Consider the following 19,324-nt stretch of genomic DNA (forward strand, 5'->3'; position numbering starts at 1 on the left):
GCCGGAAAGTTCCAAATCCAGCACAGACTCGGTCCTGAGGTTGCCAGATTTGAGGTATTGTACCTGTAACATGGATTGAGGATTAGTTAATGGACAGAAAACAGTGAGTCAAAATAATCGGCTCATTTTCAAGTTGGCAAGCTATAACTAGCAAGGCACCACAAGAGTCAGTACTTGAGCCTCAGCTACTTACAATCTATATTCATGAATTAGATGAAGGGACTGAGTGTAACACGTCCATGTTAGTTGGGTAAGTAAGTGCTGAGGAGAACACAAAGAGGCTGTGGATGAATTTAGACAAGTTGGGTGAGAGAGCAATACATGGCAGATGGAATATAATGTGGCAAATTGTGAAGTAATCCACTTGGTAGGAGAAATAAGAAATGTGGAATATTTTTGAATGCTAAGAGACTGGAAAATGTTTGCATTCAGATAGACCTTGTAAATGAATCACAGAAACTTAACATGCAGGTGCAGCAACAAATGAGGAAGGCAAATGGTATGCTAGCAGTTGTTACAAAGGGATTGGGATATAAGAATAAAGAAGTCTTACCACAATTATACAGTGCTTTGGTGAGGCCACACCTAAAATATTGTGTGCAGTTTTGATCTCATTACTTAAGGAAGTACATACTTGCTCTAGCGGGAGTACAGCAAAGGTTTTACTACGTTGGTCCCTCAGATGAAGGGATTGTCCAGTGAGGAGTGAGTGAGTAGAGCAGGCCTATATTCCCTGGAGTTTAGAAGAATGAAAGGTAATTTAATTGAAATATATAAAATTCTTAAGGGGCTTCACAGGGTAGATGCTGAGAAAATCTTTGAACTTGCTAGGGAATCTAGAATGTGGGATCACAGTCTCAGATTAAGGGGTCCGCCATTTAGGCATGAGATGAGGAGAAATTTCTTCACTGAAAAGGTTGTGAATTTGGAATTCTATACCCCACAGAGTTGTGGATGCTCAGTCATTCAGTATATTCAAGACAGGGGCCTGTCAAAGGGAAATGAGGATAGTGCAGGAAGGTGCACTTGAGATAAAAGAACAACCTTGATCTTGAAGGGCCAAATAGCCAAATGGCCAACCCCTGCTCCTAGTTCTGATTTTATATTCTTTCAGGAAGAGGACTGAAAAGCAATCTATTCAGAGGAGGCTGACTGGAAGCTAACGAACTGGATTACTTTCCAAGTCATACATGCCTGAACAGAAAACAGGTTTTAGTAAAATGCAATCAATTTCTTATCACTTCTTGTCCGCTCAAAAACTGAAATACACAACTTCACACATTTGCTATGGTCCTCACTCCATTCAAGATTCAGCAATCGCAGACCTAACCTGAGAACATGAGACTTCCATATCTCTCCTGGACTATTCCAGACCCAGTAAGCATACGTTTTCATGCAGGTGAGATAGAAGAGGGAAAAAAAGGTTGAATCTTCGAAACCTCCTCCTTCCCTCCATCAAATGATTGCCTTGCCAAGCTGCCAATCATTTACAGCACCAGTTTGATTGAGATTTTCTTTTGGTGTGGAAGCCAGAGCAACTATTGTCTAATTAACTAATCCCCATGCTTATATTACAAATGCAAACTTCTCTGGAAAGTACTACCAACTAAGTTCACAATGCCTCATTCTCTCTCCATCCTCACCCACCCAATCTCAAAACAGCCATGAACTGTTCTACTGCAATTTTAATCCACTTAACCTCAAGAGGTTCCATCAGAATTCCAAACAATTTTCACTGTTTTGTTATCAGGTCTAATTTTGTTTGTAGTACTCTTGATAATAAGTGCTCTTGGTAGTAAACCTCTGTAACATGTCTTTGTATTGCAATTAAGGTATGAATTGAATCAAAAATCCTCTCCAGGTCAATTAAGTAAGAATCTCAACTTTACAGTTTCCAAAACTGCCCAGTGTGCAATAATGAGATTTGTGAGATTTTTGATGTGAATTGGGATAAAGTTCTGGGTCAAACCGTATATACAGGCTGCCTGCCAATGTGCAATATGGAATGGGATATCCTCATTCTCATCAATTAGTTACTGTGCTGCTTTATTGTCATTTTGTTTTTGCTGGTGTCTGGGGTCACACTTATTTTCAAGTGTTAAGATAGGGTCACTTTGGAAAATAGCTTTGGGAGCACTGGTTTGGTCTTATCTTTGGTAACTATGGTTGGGATTTAATGCTCTGGCAGAATCCTGCCCTATTTTCAAGCCCCACTAGCCCAGCCTTGACACCAGGTTTTTTTTTTTGAGTGGGTCCTAACTGGATTCTAGCCTTAAGTCATGCGGGGAGCATCTTATAAACATGTGGCCTCCGCTATGTGGGAGGAAAAGGGACGCGGGTGCACAGTAACACCAACAGCTCTGAGTTCCCCTCCAAGCCACGCACCATCCTGAATTGAGTCAACTATTGTTGCTCCTTTGTCATCGCTGGCTCAAAAACCAGTAACTCCCTACCAAACAATATCGTGGCAGCATCTTCACCACCATGCAGACTGCAGCAGTTCAGAAAGAAGGCTCAGCACCATCTTCTCAAAGGCAATTATGGATTAGCAATGAACGCTGACCTTATCAGCAATGCTCACACCCCAAGTACTAATCTTTTCAAAAAGATGGAGTGAGTGTGGGGTGCTTGTCACAGCATAATCAAGTGCCAGCTGCAGACATTGTCAGGAGCTATGTTTTTAAAACTAACATGAAATTAGGTTTTGCAGGACTTGAAGTTTTAAGACTAATTAATTCTCTACAGCTCACAGCAATGCTGGATGCCTAGAATGAACTTGTGTTCCTCATTTCTAACATTGCCAGGGCACAAGTCACAGAACATATTTTTTTTCTTTATTCTTTCATGGGATGTGGGTGTCACTGGCAAGGCCAGTCTGTGTTGGCCTTCCCTAACTGCCCTTGAACTAAGTAGCTTGCTAGGTCATTTCAGAGAGCAGTTAACAGTCAACTGCATTGCTGCGGGCCTGGATTCATATGTGAGCCAGACTAGATAAGGGCAGCAGATTGCCTTCCCTAAAGGATATTAGTGAACCAGATGGGTTTTTAAGGACAGTTGATGATAGTTTCATGATCACCATTATTGGGATTAGCATTATACTCCAGATTTATTAACTGAATTCAAATCCCACCAGCTGCCATGTCCCCAGAGCATTCGCTTGGGCCTTTCGATTACTAGTCCACCACTATGCCAACGTCTCTCTCCTAGATGATGTACTCAGGTTAGTTGCACACCCTTTGTGTAGTTTACAGGGTAGGCCATTCTACATTAGGCTCCTCACATAATCCAGAAAATTCAGCAAGCGGCAGAGGAAGAGCATTTCCTGAGTCTCCAGGCAAATGGGTAGATGGAGCCTCAGATGAGCACCTTATCCGAAAGTACAACACTTGCAACATTGCAATACTCGCCTATCATCATATTGAAGTGTCACTTTAGGCTATGTATTTATATCTCTGGATGGGGCTTCAGTCCACAGCCTTCCGATTCACGGCGACCGAGTTAATAATGAACCAAGATGTTACTTTAAAAGTCTGAAAGCGCCTCCATGCACCGCGGAGACTGTGACCTACTTTAAAACAAGTGCAAGTCAATAGCACCCAGCTATACTGCCGGCTCCACACCGCTGCCTGGTCAGGGAAAGTAGAATGTGTAAATGCACGCTCAAATGCACGGTTACAATTTTTAAGTTAGTGGCGTTAAGGTAATTGATTCTTTCCCTAGACCAAACAATCAAAAAGAAAATCAAGTTTCTACTTTCTACTGCTTCCATTTATACTGCAGGGCCTAAAAAATGCGAGATCAAAATACTGCACAACCTGGAAATCTGAAATAAAATGTTGGAAATACTCAGCAGGTCAGGCGGCATCTGTGGAGAAAGAAACAGTTAACGTTTCAGGTCAGTGACCTTTCACCAGAATTGGGGAAATCTAGAAACAGCCCCAGTTGCCGCCCTCTCACCGTTCACTAAGTTACACTGCATGAGGGAACACTTACAACTGTACAAAACCCAGACTGCAATCGAGCAACCAAATACACAAGACTCAGCTTTTACCTTCAGTGTGTATAGCAGACACATAGGTCCAGTTGTACCTCTGTACAATATCCAACATGGCCCTGGCTTGGAGGGTATCTGAAGGAACAACCCGGAGGAAGTATTGGAATAGTGTCTTGTCACTCAGGTCGATGCTAGTGGCGGAGTAGGCAATCTGGGGGATGTTGAAGAGCTGCAGAAGGTTCTGTACCTGGATAGCCACAGAACTGGAGCCTGGCCCAATGACCCCAGCTATGGGGGTCTTGGCCTCTGACCCAGGACCTTCGAGACATTGGGTCAGTCCATCCCTCTCGTTCCTCATCGAGATGAGGGAGTCTCGAATAAACTCAATACTTTGTTCGAGGGCAACCGACGAGTGCCAGCAAGAGTCTCGGATCTCGCAACCCAGGGTGATGTTGGGCAGGAGGTTGAGGTTGGCGTTGATTTTATCCAGAGTGTGGAACATGGCTTCCACCCGCTGGATCCCATACTGCTCTCGAATTTCCCCACATTTCCTCTCGGGCACCTTCTCCGCCGGCGGCTGGTGGTGCACGGAGAAGAGAGCCCCAATGATCACATCGCCGTCCATGCGAGCTACTGAGCGTTGAACCGAGTTCATAGACAACAGAACTCTCTTCCCGACTTCTGGGTCCTGGGCGCTGAGAGTGACTGGGACGAAGAGCAGCCATAGGGTCATAATGTCAGTGCAAGGACGCATGCAGCTCCCAAACCTGCTCTTTCTGGTCATCCTCTCACTAGACATATTGAGGCGAACCTTTTTTATGATACGAAAAGGAAGTCCAGTCCGACCAAACAAGCAGTTGCACCTAGAAAAGGAAGACAAATCAAAAACAGCAATTAAATACACATCTAGGTGATCTAGACACAGCTCGCTGTATTGTGGTTTGAGGTTTGTGAGGTGGGGGGGGGGGGGGGGTGGGGGGTGGAATCGCTGTTTTACCAGGCACGAGAATATGGGTGACTGACGACCTTGATGTACAGGTTGTATAAAGTCAAGTTCTTAGGAATCGGCCTCGTCAAACTTGTACAATGTAGGAACGGCGATTAGCTTAAATACGAGCGAATGAGAACTCGGCTCCCGGTACTTAAATATCTCTAAGCTAAAGGTTTGCAAGCAAGCACATCTTGCAGTGGACTGACTTCACCGAGGATCAGATCTCTAAATGCAGGCTTGAAGAAACACTTCGCAATCCGTTACAGGCTGCCTTCAGTTGTGACGGTTGTATAAAATCGGCATCTATAAACCTGTGGACTAAAACCAGGGGAGAAGCACAGGAAAAATTCACTCAAGGTTCGTTCAGATAGTTCGAAAATATGTTTTAGAACTGGTGCAATTCCAACTGAAACTCTCCAGCACTGTAGCCTCGTTACACTAAGATAAGACGGTTAAGATCTAGGTTCTCATGTGAAGTCGCTTCAGCCTACCTGCCAAAGGACCAGCATTTACTAAATTTACATTTAAGACGCAGTTGTTAATCTTTATTTTCCGCGGTTGAATTTATGGTGCAGGGAACTGCACTTTTTCAACATCCGACTGATAGATGGAGACTTGAATATCTGGTTATTGACTAGACAGATTCTGTGGCCGGGAGATAGTTTCAGCACCATGGTTAGCGCAAAGCCATTCCAACTCTGGAAGTGACACACTTGGCGTTTGCTAACTCCTCAACAAGTTCAGGGTGGGTTCCACGAATTTTGTCACGCCACGCAGGTCACATCCAACACTGGGCTTTGTCTTAAACAGGTTGCCGAGAGCAGTTCAAATCGGAGGCACGGCCAGAGAGCCCTGTGTGTTGCGCAGGAACGCACTGGGAGACTCGCTCGCACAAGGCAAGAGCAAGTCAACATCGGGAAGCAAACCCACATCCCTGCAAGGCAAGAGGGGTAATGCCGATGCATTTGCCCGGCGTTAGCCAGAAGAGTATTTCTGTCATGGCAAAAATTCTCCACTCGGATACAAATCAGGATTAGCAGGTGAGATTCGAGACTTACCTGCGATCATTGCGACGATCTCATGCCTTTAATGGCCAGGCGGCTCCAATCTTCTGTCCGTTCTCCTTCGCAGCCGGGTAGGTTTTATCGCTAAGAAGCTGCTTTGCCTGAACAGTCCTGCCCTCTCTCTTCCATTCCATTCCACTACAGAACTGAAATCAGGGCAAACCGCACACCCCCCTCCCCCCACCCCCGCTTCCCTCCCCGTCAACGTTAGGTTGCCTGTTCTGTTAACGAATTAAACGGAGCCGAGAGTTGGGAAAAGACAGCGAACAGCGGCAAGCCGTGTACCAGAAAGGACCAGCCCACCCCCCACTGGGCGAAATGGTCGTTATTATTTTTCGTAAAAGAATGAGTCTGTGATCTGCACAAGGTAAACTTTCGCTCCTGGAGTAACCTTTCAGCAACTTGCTCTGGGGAAAATGTTGCTTTCCACCGAGTAAATAGAATGTCCCAGGGCCAATCTGATTTAAGAATAAAACCTTAAGACCAAGTAGTTGGTTTCTCATAGCAACCGTTCCCAGGGCTTAGAAATGTCCCAGTTTCTCAATGTGACCATAACTCGACAGTGCAGAGCCAGCCCATGCAGCCGCCCAAAGGGAGCTGCCCAGGAATCGGAATGCCTATCTTGTTTGACAAAAAAGAATGACATTGTCTCAACAACAGAGAAAAAATCTGCAGGGATTCCTTAGGAAGCACAACATGATTTAGACAAAAGTTGAGGCTGAACTAAACTGAAGGAAACCCATAATCTAGATTCTAAGGATTCTTTTAAACCTTGATAAATCTCTGGTTAGACCTCAGCTGGAGTATTGTGTCCAGTTCTGGGCACTACACTGTAGGAAGAATGTCAAGGCCTTAGAGAGGAGGTTTACCAGAAAGTACCAGGGATGACAGACTTCAACTATGTGCTGACACTAGGGATGCTGGGATTGTACTCCATTGAACAGAGAAGGCTGTGGGAATTTTGAAAGAGATGTTAAAATTATGAAGGGGTTTTAAGCTGATGGAATGAAAGCATAGTGGCAGAATGTAAATGAAGTTAGCTTAGTGGCACAGAACAGAGAGTAGTGGTGAATGGTTCTTTTTCAGTGATAAGGATACAGAGGGGTCCCTAAGGGTTGGTACTAGGAGGATTTCTTTTCTTGAAAGATGACACAAAGCTTGCCAGTATCGTGAACTGTGAGGAGTATTTTTTTAATTCATTCATGGGATGTGGAGGTTGTTGGCTAGGCCAGCATTTATTGCCCATCCCTAATTGCCCATGAGAAGGTAATTGCAGAGGGAATTTTAGAGTCAGCCACATTGGTGTGGGTCTGGAGTCATATGTAGGCCAGCAGATTTCCTTCCCCAAAGGACATTAGTGAACCAGGTGGGTTTTACAAAAATTGACAATGGTTTCATGGTCATCATTAGAATTTTAATTCCAAATTCTGATTGAATTCAAATTCCAGCATCTGCCATGGTTGAATTCAAACCTGAGGCCCCAGAGCATTACCTTAGGTCTTCTGGATTAGCAGTCTAGTGACAACACCACTACACCACTGTCTCCCAATGGGCAGCAAGACTCCGCCACTGGTCTCGGTCCATCGCAATCTCTTTTGCTTCAGCCCAGGTGGTGTTCACTCTTGAAGATCCTCTCTAAATGTACTTCACCAGGGCTTCTTTGGCCAGCCGGGTCTGCTTCCATTTGGTGGTGTCCATTCTACCGCCACTTTGGCAGGGCATACATCCAGTCGGCAAAATGTGTGTTCTGTCAGCCTCAGTCGTTTTTCCATTAACATGTCCCTCTGACCAGTCCTCTGTAGCACTTCTTTGTTGATGGTGATGTCTCTCCCTGTGATACCCAGGAACTTACATTGGCAGTGCTGGTGAAAGACATTCAACTAACATGGCACGTTTGTTTTTCTCTTCCATGTCTCACTGGCGTAGATTGCAGTTGATGCTACCATGGACATGTAGAGTTGCAGCTTCATGGCATGTTGATGGTGTTGGATTCCCAGACTATGTAAGCCGTTGGAAGACTGATGCGCTTTGCTAATCCTCGTCAATCTGTACATCACCCTCCTAGGGATGTTGTTTCCTAGGTAGGAATGTCCTCCATCCAGTACTGCTGCATATATAGTCAATCTCATTCAGGGCATTACCATCTGGAAACCTCCATATCGTTTCGTGGATGTCCTTGTGTTTGAAGAAGGTATTCCCAATGCTAAGCCCATTGCTGTTGCAGAAGGCCGGCAGACGCTCATCATTTCCATTGAACACAGTTGCTGACCCATGGGGCCTGATCATACTATTCAGTTCTCGCTGGTTGCCATCGAGCTTAGCATTTAGGTCACCAATCAGTAGCTTGATATCATAGCTGGGTGCCTCACCCAGCCTGTATTGCAAGTGGTGGGAAAATTCATCTTTCTCTTCCTCTTTGTCTGCCTCTGTAGGTGCGTAAACTTGCATTGTGACTTTGGCATGCCTTGTGTGGAATCTGGCGCTGATGCAGTGATGGCTTATTGGCTTCCACCCAACTAACACCTCATGCTGAGCATCTGTTGAGTGTGAGGCAAATTCCATGGGTGTGGTGTTCATCTTGCCTAGAGTACTGGATCATCGCACCCTCACTACTAATTCGCCCTTGATCTGTCCACCTTATCATGCTGATGCCTAGATTGTCAAGTCAATAGGTTCTCAACTCTCGCAACACCTGGGATATCTTTCCACATTGGATGAATGTTTGGACATTCCACAAGCTGATTCTGATGATAGTTTTGGCATAGAAGGTTGAGCTTGCCAAGGAATGGACTTCCTTTTGGCTTTCATCCAGTCCTATCACAGTTACATCCTCAGATGTGTCGCCCTTTCTTTCCTGGGGTATGCCGGTATAGTTACTTCTTGCTGTTTCAGTAGTGATAATGGCTTTTAACAGGTGAGAGTATGAGCCCCATTTCCAACCATCCTTTTGCAACAAGACTGAGGACTGGTTAGTCAGGCTAACGTTAGCGGTGGGAAAGCTTTTTGAAATAATAACCTGGGACAAAACTTTTGGCATTTGGAAAAAGAATACGAGTTAATAAATGAAAGACAGTGTGGACTCGTTAACAGAAAATCATGTTTGACCAACTTCACTGAGCTTTATGATAATGTAATAGTGAGGGATAATGAGTGTAGTGCAGTTGATTTAGTGTACATGGATTTTCAAAAGATGTTAAAGCACCACTTGGAAAGCCTATTAGAAAAATTGAAGTCCGTGGGTTCGAAGGGGCAGTGACAGCATGGATGTAAAATTGGCTAAGGGACAGATGTAGTGAATGGCTGTTTTTCATATTGAAGGGAAGTATACAGTGGTATCCCTCAAGGGTTTGTTCTTTTTGATACACATTAACAACTTGGAACTGAATGTACAGGACATAAATTCAAAGTTTGCAGATGACACAAAACTCAGAAATGCAATAAATAGTAAGATGGATAGCGACAGTCTCCAGGAGGGCACAGGCAGATTGATGACATGGGCTGACACATGACAGATGAAATGTAATGAAAAGGTGTGTGAAGCAATTCATTTTGGTAAGGAGATTGAAGAAAAGAAAAATATTCTTCCCAAACAGGTCATATCTCACAAATTAATTTAATAACAGCACATAAAAATGAAACCTTTATTTAATTTTTCACTTCATAGAATCATAGAATTATGAAATCATAGAATGATTATAGCTGAGAGGATACCATTCAGCTGGCTGAGTTGCTTAAGTCATTTTATTTGTAAATGAAATGGCATTCTCTAGCTATAGCTAAGAACATTGCATTTTTTAAATGTTTCAATGATTGTTTTAGCATTATAAGCATATAAATACAAAAGCACAAGTGTCTAATTGCTTTCTTTTGTCAGTCTCTCTCAATTTTTGCCATTGTATGACTTTGAAATAAATTCTCTTTCCCCTAAACTTTACGTGAACATTTGACTATTTATTAGAATTTCATTATTTCTCATTGTTACAGAATTCTTAATTGTTGTCTTTTATCTGAATGGGTCAAGAATGTGACACCAACTTGTTACACAGGAATTGTGACATAACAGACATCAAATGCCCATTGTTGTACCATTGTTGATATCATATGTTTGATATGATATAAAATGTTGGACTATTTCCTTTATAAATCAGAACACATCAAATTCATATTGACAAGAAGATTGGTAAAGCCCAAATTCATATTGGAATGAGCCTTAGATACGTCGCATCAATTGTGCGCAGCAGAATGAAGAGGGTTGTGACACCTGCCTACATTGCCACACCTGATAGAGTTGTTGAATTTTTTGTTGTACTGATGCTATGACCTCAGTACTCTGCTGGTTGTATTTGTGCTGTCTGCCAACTCCTACCAGGGCCTTTACAGCACTGTTTCCACCTCTTTGTGTTATTACTGTGTGCAGTTATAATATTACAAATTTTTAGAAAAAATCTGTTATGAAGATCACATTTTATACACCTTGGACTGAGTTTAAAGACTGTTTCCAAAATGGATTCTGAGGGTCACCTGACTTTGTCCTTATGCATTTTGCTAGAACTCCTTCACCCAGATACAGAGAACTATCTTGAAGAAGCTTTAGCCCAGGGAGGGACTGAGAAAGGCATCTAGAAACAGCCACAGCTTCTGTTGTAAGTAACTAGGCAGTTTGAAGTTGCCAAGCCTGTAGAGCAGTATCAAGGAACCTTCTCTCCACCCTGTAAGCCCTGATTCCACCTACTAAGCTCACATGTTAAAGCAACCTCTGGCAATTCAACAGTGGAAGTCATCACAGCTGCAGAGCCAACTCTACAATCTCAAGGCCTTCACTTCAGACAATACAACAGCTTGACTTCAAAACATATCAGGCTTGCACTGAATATGGACCACTCTTTATTTACATTTATAAGTTTATATCTCCATTTTATCTTCATTTGTAACTATTTTTTGTGTGTGTATATGTTAGTAACTTTAGCTTTTCTAAGGTAACTTCCAGAGCAATAGTATGAAATAAACTAACCTCTTCTTTATAAGTAAAAGGGCTTTGCTGCCGAATTATTTTAAATTGAATTTTTCACTCCATGGGTAAGAAAATACACAAATGCATATAAATACATCGTTCGCAGGCAACTTTGGGGAAACACTTTTTAAAGCATCCATGTCAGTGGGTTGCTGGACCTCTCTGCAACGCATCCAGCAGCATCTCCACTGCATCTCTGTCAAAACCTTTCCCACCAGTGCTTCTTACCCTTGTCGTTCCATGCCAACTTCCTGTGCAGGTCTGCCAAACAATCTAGTCAAGCCTCAATATCTAGTGTAGCTCAAGGTCAGCTCTAAGTCGGACTGGCAAATCCATCGGTGGGTGCATGGAAGCTTCTGTGTGTTTGCATATATGTATAGGAAGACAGATACATGTCTGTGTGTGTCAGGGTGCATGTGTGTAATATGAATGGGTGTGTGTGTGTGTCAGTATGTCTGTGTGATGAACTACTATAGTGTCCCTTTTAATATGCACATTGCATAGTTATAGATGAGTACACTGATTGCAATCTGTTAAGCAGTGACCAGCAGCAGGTGACTGACATTTTAAACCAGTCCATCTGCTGAATGCCCATGTGCAACACCCCAGGAGATCTATCTATCCATAGTAATTATCTCTGAAGAATATATTATGGAACTATTTCTGTAATTGATTTCTGTGCAATAAACCAGACTTTCAACAGACTGCTGGAAGACTATTTGGAAGGCCGTGCATATTAATGATAAGAACATTTTGTAGGAAAGCTTAGCTGGGAATCAATATCTCTGCTCCAATGTGCAAATGTTAGTTTAATTGGAAAGTGATGGGTGTGCCTTGCCACAATATCGAATTCTGAATCAATATTGGGTGCATGTAAGGCATTCCTACTGCAAAGTATAGTTCAAAATTTCATGCATTACATTTTGAGAACACAAAATATAAGCTGTCATTTTTACTTGAATTGCAAAAAGAGTACTCAATCAAATACATTAGGAAAGAACACACAGAGCTGATGTGGAAGGTCTTAGATGCAACATTAACAAGAATGATCTGCATTTCGAAAGCATTTTTAACTTGCTAAGATGTCCCTAGGCACATCACAAGAGAGTAAATAGGTAAAGATTTACACAGTGCCAATGAAAGCAAATTTAGGGCAGGTGAACAAATGCTTATGGAATGGTCCCAGATTTGCATTAAGTGTGGTAGCAGGCGGGAAAAATGTTGCTTTACCGACTGGCTGCAATGGCAGCTTTTGGCACTATACCATCCCATTCCAACCTCATTAATTATGCAGCCGCAGAAATCACACCTAGCTGGCAGGCGGCCTCCGATTTGCCCACCATGCCATTAACTTGTCGCTTCCTCACGCAGGGTGCTATATTTAGACTGTAGCTGCACGCACACTTCTTAATGCTTGAAGCCAGGAGGGCACTAGTGAAGATATGGCCCCAATAGTCAAAAAGAGTGCAGCCTCCCGATTCAGTGACGCATCCCTGGGATGCCTTCTGGATGCCATGGAGGCCCACCCCAATATCCTCCACCCCCACTCCGGCAGCAGGAGGCCTATCAATCTCACCACTCAGGCTTGGGAGGTGGTGGCAGAGGTGGTCAGTGTCAACACTGTACACAAGAGGACGGCCATCCAGTGCAGGAAACAGATGAATGGTCTCATCCGTACTGCCAGGTAAGGCAATCATCTCATCACTCTAAACTCACACACTGAAGCCCATCACACATCCCCTGGCATCTCATTCCCTGCCAGTTCAAGGGACATCACCACTCACTCTCTCTCACACACACCCTCACATTTCCATTTGGCCTCCTCTCCTCTAGAGACTCCCTCACAGCCATTATCATCTTGAAGCCACTTGCACAGATCAACATGTGCCCCCACACACATCCTGGGATAGCCACCACTTCCCCACTGCAGCCTTCGCTCTGCAGCCTCTTCCCTTGCCTGAGGCCACTTCTCCCCCTTCCCCAAGCAAGCCCGAGCCCTGCAGCTATTGAAAAGCCACCCCCCCCCAACCTTACTGCTGGCCTGGTAGGTGCTGACCTGTCCATGACCACCCCCCCGCCCCCCGGCACTAAACGTGATGTGGAGCTGTCTGCGAAGCCTGGCACTAATTACTGCAAGTACTGCCCAAAGAAAGGTAGGCAAACAAATCTCAAAGCCCCAAGCAAATTGCAGCTCACCAGGTGCATGCCACTTATGTACAGTTGTGAAACATGTCAACGTGCAATCACGCCAATGGACCTGGATGATCCAGCATGGGGGGATGATTCTAGCAAGCAGGGCTTATAATTAAATGCAAATGTATTAAAGTGACGTTCCTGACGTCTCGCGGCGGGAAACAGAGCCCGCCATTGATGGGCGGAGCGGACAATCACAAACTGTTTCATGACATCATAAAACTGATTTTTGGCCTTCTCACCATACTGTTCACTCACACCCACCATGACACCCGAGGCAACCTGAGCGGAAAATTCTGGCCAAAGAGTTAGGTTTTAAGCAGAGTCTTAAAGTAATAGAGAGAGGTGGAGAGGCAAATTGGTTTAAGGAAGTAATTGCAGAGCTGAGGGCCAAGATGACTTCTGTCAATGGTGGGAGAAAGGAAGTAGGGGATGCATAAGATTTGCAATAAAATTTGGTGGAACACAGAATTCTCAGAGGATTGTAGGGTGACAGCGCATGGAGGGTTTCAGAAATGAGAATCAATATTAAAATCAAGGCATCGATACACTGGAGGTCAAAGTAGGTCAGCGAGCAGTTAGATAGGAACATAGAAACAGGAGGAGGCCATTTAGCCCCTCAAACCTATTTCATCTTTCAATGGGATCATAGCTGATGTATAACCTAACTCCATGAGCCTTTGCTCCATATCACTTAATATATTTGGCTAACAGAAATCTACCAATCTCAGATTGGGCATCATAGGCAAGGCCAGCATTTCTTCCCCATCTCAAGTTGTTCTTGAGAAGGTGGTGGTGAGCTGCCTTTTTCTAGCACAGCAGTCCATATGGTGTTGGTACACCCACAATGTTATTAGGAAGGGGGTTCCAAGATTTTGATCCAGCAACGATGAAGGAATGATTATATATTTCCAAGTCAGGATGGTGTGTAACTTTCAGAGGAGCTTGCAAGTGGTAGTGTTCCCATGCAACTGTTGCATGGTGATTCCCAGGATGTTGGTGGTGGGGGATTTGACAATGGTAATACCATTGAATGTTAAGGGGAGGTTATTAGATTCCCTCTTGTTGGAGATGGTCAATGCCTTGTACTTTTGTGTGTCATTAGTCATTTATCAGCAGAAGCCCGAATGTGACCCATGTCATGCTGCATGTGGGCACAGGTTGCATCATTGTCTAAGGAGTTGTAAATGGTACTGAACATGGTGCAATCATCCCCACTTCTCATCTTACGATGGAGGGAAGGTCATTGAAGAAGCAGCTGAAGTTGGGTCTTGGACACTGTCCTGAGGAACCCCTGCATTGATATTCTGGGTCTGAGATGATTAACCTTCAATAACCACAACCATCTTCATTTGTAATTAGATATGACTCCAACCAGCAGACAGTTTCTCCCCGATTCCCCTTGACTTCAATTTTACTCGAGTTGCTTTATGCCACACCCAAATATTTCCTTAATGTCAAGTGCAGTCACTCTCACTTCACCTCAGATCTTTTGTCCAAGTTTGGACCAAGGCTGCAATGAGGTCTGGAAAAGAATGGATCATGTGGAATCAATCAAGTCATTGGCACGTTCTGTGATAGTTCTGTCAAGGACACCTTCGATTACTTTACTGATGATTGACAGCAGCATTGGATTGTCCTTTTTTTGTGCTCAGGACATATCTGGGATATTTTGCCATCTGTCAGATAGATGTCATTGTTATAGCTGTACTTGAACTCCTTGACCAGAGGCACAGCTGGATCTAGAGCATAAGTCTTCAGCACTCCATGGGATGTTGTCAGGGCCCATAACCTTTTCCATAAATCATGAACTCAGCCGTTCCTTAACATCGCCTGGAGTGAATCAAATTTGCTGAAGACTGGCTTCTATGATGGAGGGGTTGTCAAGAAGAGGCTGGGATGGATCATCCATTTGGCACTTCTGGCTGAAGATGGTTGCAGATCAGCCTGTCTTTAGCACTCATGTGCTGGGCCTGATCATCATTGAGGATGAAGATGTTCATGGATGCTCCTCTCATTAGTCGTTTAATTGTTGGCCATCATTGACAACTGGATGTGGCAGGATCACAGAACTTAGTTCTGATCCGTTGGTTGTGGGATTGCTTAGCTCTGTCCACAGCATGCTGCTTCCACTGTTTAGCATGTAGTCCTATGTTGTAGCTTCACAAAGCTGGCATCTCATGTTCAGGTACGTCTGTTGCTGCTCCTGGCATGTACTCCTATACTCCTGTTTGAACTATGGTTGGTTTCAGGGCTTGATGGTAATGGTAGAATGAGAGATATGCCAGGCCGTGATGAGACAGATTGTAGCTGGATACAATTTTGCTGCTGCTGATGAGCCATAGTGCCTCATGATTGCCCATTTTAAGCCGTTAGTTTTGGTCAGAATCTATCCCAGTTAGGCTGGTGGTAGAGGCACACAATTCAATGGGGGGGAGGGGGAGTAATCTCAGAGTAAAGATGAGACTTTTTGTCCACAAGTACTGTGATAGCCATCCCTTCAATACTGTGATGGACAAAAACATTTGCATTTATGGCAGGTAGATTTGTGAGAGCAAGGTGAAATGGGTTTTTCTTCCATGTTGGTTCTCTCACCACCTGCCACACACCCAGCTGGTAGCTATGTTATTACAATTATGACGTTTATAAGATTATTATATTTTGGGACTGTAGCTTTAAATTTAGAGCAACTGAAGTGGGTCATGTGATCAGTTCTGCAGTCTTCCTGACAATAAGGCTGTTTAGTTTGATGGTTAGAAGGAAGGCTTAGATTGTTTTGCTGGGATGAAGATGCAAGGTATTTACACTTGGAGACAATGGCAGCAGTCTCTGAGTTCACCATGAGTAGACCTGAGTCTCCCAAAGTCACAGGGCAGAATTTTGCCGTCACCGTGCAGGAGCGGGTCCCACATGCCGATACATAAAATGACACGTGATGATGTCTGGCGTGCGTCCCAACGTCATTGAGTGTCATTTCGATAATTCATTCGGCAGGCATGCGCCGGAAGTGGCTGCGCGCCCACGGAACTATCAACGGCCTATTAAGGCCATTAAAAAAGTAATTAAACTTATTAACAACACTGCCAGTCCAATCTTAAGGTTGGCGGGCAGGCATAGAGCCCAAGTGGCCTTCGCATTTTTCCTACAGATAGAATGAGGTTTCCTGAAGCCTTCATAAAATAAATAAATAAAATTCCCTAATTTCACAAACATGTCCCAGCTCTTGTGACACAGTCACATGAGGGGACATGTTTAAATAAATTTTTACTTTAATTATTAAAAAGTTTTGTAACACGTTCAATCTCCCTGAGGCAGCACCATGCCTCAGGGAGATTGATGCGCTCTTTCGCGTGCATGTGCAAAAGACCGTTGGCCACGACTCTACCTCCTCCCTCACCCGCACAGGTAGTGCTGAGTGCTACTGGCCATGCGTTACGCTGGGCAGGCCTTAATTGGCTTGCCTGCGTAAAATGGTGGCACGCAGCCAACTGTGGGTGGCGATCGGCTCAGCGCCCGCCCCCACCTGCTTCCACCCAGCCTGCCCATCGTAGGAAAATTCTCCCCACAAAAATGTGCTGTCGGTATCAGGTTTGAATCAGTTGTGCTGTAATATTTCCATTTACTTCTAAGATGAAAAGGAGTTGAGGCCAAGAATAGCTAATTAGCATTACTACCTTGATATAAGGTTAATGTGTTTCATGTTGCTGTCGGAAAGTGGGCAGAGGAAGCCATGTTGAGATTAGGTTACAGGCTTCCCTATGAATTAATGAATACCACAGACAGACAGCAGAAATTCTCTGTGGCCAGTAGAGAGAAAAGGCTGCTTGACTTTGTAAGCTACTGCAGCCGGATGCAGACGGAACACAGATTCTAGTCAAAGAGACACCCCATCCTACAGCCTTCTATGGATTTCAGGCATAGTCAAGGGAAAGAAAAATCACTGGAACAGTCTTTACTGCTAGTGGTGGATTTAAAGAACTCTCAGAAACTGAGGAAAGTGCCTGGAAACAGTCACTTGCAGTTTCTACTCAGCATAATGGGGAAACAAGAATCCATTGGAAACTGAGAGTAACTGTGGACTATTTGCTAAAAGGACAGTAATTCTACAGAGAGTGCAATTTGTGATAAGTGTATAAGGGCAACATCACTTTCTGTAGTTTAAGTATAAGTTGTCTGCAAAAATGAAATAGTGTTTAGTTGATAATGTTTTTAAGTAATTTGTTACAATAAAAGTTTTAAAATGTGAAATCTTGTCGGGTCATTCTTTCAATTAATAACTGAAAGTTCAAGTTGCTTTTTATAAGTTATTGGTCTCTACGGAGGTCATAACAATATCCTTAAGGACTTAGATAGTTTGGTCAGTATTGATGCTGACTGGCAGTCTTAGTGATGGATATTGAAATCTCCCATCCAAAGCACATTCTGTGCTCTTGCCATGATCAGTGCCTCCAAGTGGTTTTCAACATGGAGCAGAGTTGATTCATCAGGTGAGAGTGGGGTTTCTTGCCTACATTTGACCTGATGCCATGAGACTTCATGGGGTATGGAGTCAATGTTGAAGAATCCCAGGGTGAATCCCTCCCAATTTGCCACTACCTCTGGCTGATAACACCGTTGATGACATGCTTCCAGCACTTTGCTGATGACTCATGGATCGATATTGATTGGATTATATTTGTCCTGTTTTTAGTGGGCAAGACATACCTGGGCAATTTTCACTTTGGCTGGTAGATGGCAAAGCTGTAGCTTTCCTGCAACAGGTTGGCTAAGGGCACAGCTAGTTCTGAAGTACAAGTCTTGAGTATGTAACCAGGGTGTTGTCTTTGCTGTAGAAAGTGCACTCAGGCATTTCATGTGGAGTGAACTGAATTGTCTGAAGACTGGCTTTTCTGATGTTGGGGCCTTCAGGAGAGATCTTAATGGATCACCCACATGGCACTTCTGTTTGAAGATGGTTGCAAACATCTCAGCCATGTCTTTTGTACTCACATGCTGGACCCCACCACCGTTGAGGATGGGGATATCCATGGAGCCTTCTCCTCCTCTTGTTAGATATTTAATTGTCCACCACTGTTCATGACTGGGTGAGAGAGGACTGCAGAGTTCTGATGCAAGGTCACAGACCTGAAACTTTAACTCTGTTCCTTTCTCTACACAGATGCTGCCTGACCTGCTGAGGCTTTTCCAGTATTTTCTGTTTTTACTGCAGAACTTTTATCTGATTCGTTGGTTATGGGATCACATCATTTTGTCTATAGCATGCTGCTTCCATTTGTTTAGCATGCATGTAGTCCTGTGCTGTAACTTCACCAGGTTGGCACCTCATAGTCACATATGGCTGCTGCTACTCCTGGCATGTCCCACATCTGCTCTTGCAACAGGACATAGCTAGGGATAGTGATGGAGTCTGGACTGTAGATTAAATGAATGGTTCTCTGAGTATGGCCATGCCAAGCTACTGCTTGATTAGGCTGTGGGACAGCTCTTCCAATTTTGGCACAAGTCCTCAGATGTTAGTAAGGAGGGCTTTGTAATATAAAAACATAGGAAACAGGAGCAGGAGGAGGCCATTCGGTCCTTTGAGCCTGCTCCGTCATTCAATACGATCATGGCTGATCCTCTATTTTAATGCCATACACCCACTCATTTCCCATACCCCTTGACTCCTTTATTGTCTAGAAATCCATCTATTTCCTTCTTAAATATATTCAGTAACTTGGCCTCCACAGCCCTCTGTGGCAGAGAATTCCACAGGTTCACTAACCTTTAAGTGAAGAAGTTTCTCCTCATCTCAGTCCTAAATGGCCTACCCCATATCCTGAGACTGTGACCCCTTGTTCTAGAGCCCCCAGCCAAGGGAAACATGATCCCTGCATCCAATCTATCCAGCTGTGTCACAATTTTATACATTTCAATGAGATCCCCTCTCCTTCTTCTAAACTTCCGTGAATACAGGCCTAGTCGGCTCAATTTCTCCTCATATAATTCTGCCATCCCAGGAATCAGTCCAGTGAACCTTCGGTGCACTCCCTCTTTGGGAAGTATATCTTTTCTTAGGTAAGGAGGCCAAA

General features: G+C 44.0%; 1 protein-coding gene across 1 annotated transcript in view; it reads right to left on the bottom strand.

Moving 5' to 3' along the window:
- The window catches only part of LOC121288224 (metabotropic glutamate receptor 1-like), a 619,300-nt gene extending 613,641 nt beyond the window's left edge, over positions 1-5,659 (bottom strand). Inside the window, exons 1-2 of the mRNA XM_041206686.1 lie at positions 5,571-5,659; positions 4,052-4,857 (exon numbers count right to left, since the gene is read on the bottom strand). Coding sequence (XP_041062620.1) covers positions 4,052-4,857; positions 5,571-5,659 — 895 coding nt within the window. The remainder of the gene's footprint in view (positions 1-4,051; positions 4,858-5,570) is intronic.
- Positions 5,660-19,324: the final 13,665 nt, after the last annotated feature.

The sequence above is a fragment of the Carcharodon carcharias genome, chromosome 2 (assembly GCF_017639515.1).
Source record: "Carcharodon carcharias isolate sCarCar2 chromosome 2, sCarCar2.pri, whole genome shotgun sequence".
Taxonomy (NCBI): domain Eukaryota; kingdom Metazoa; phylum Chordata; class Chondrichthyes; order Lamniformes; family Lamnidae; genus Carcharodon; species Carcharodon carcharias.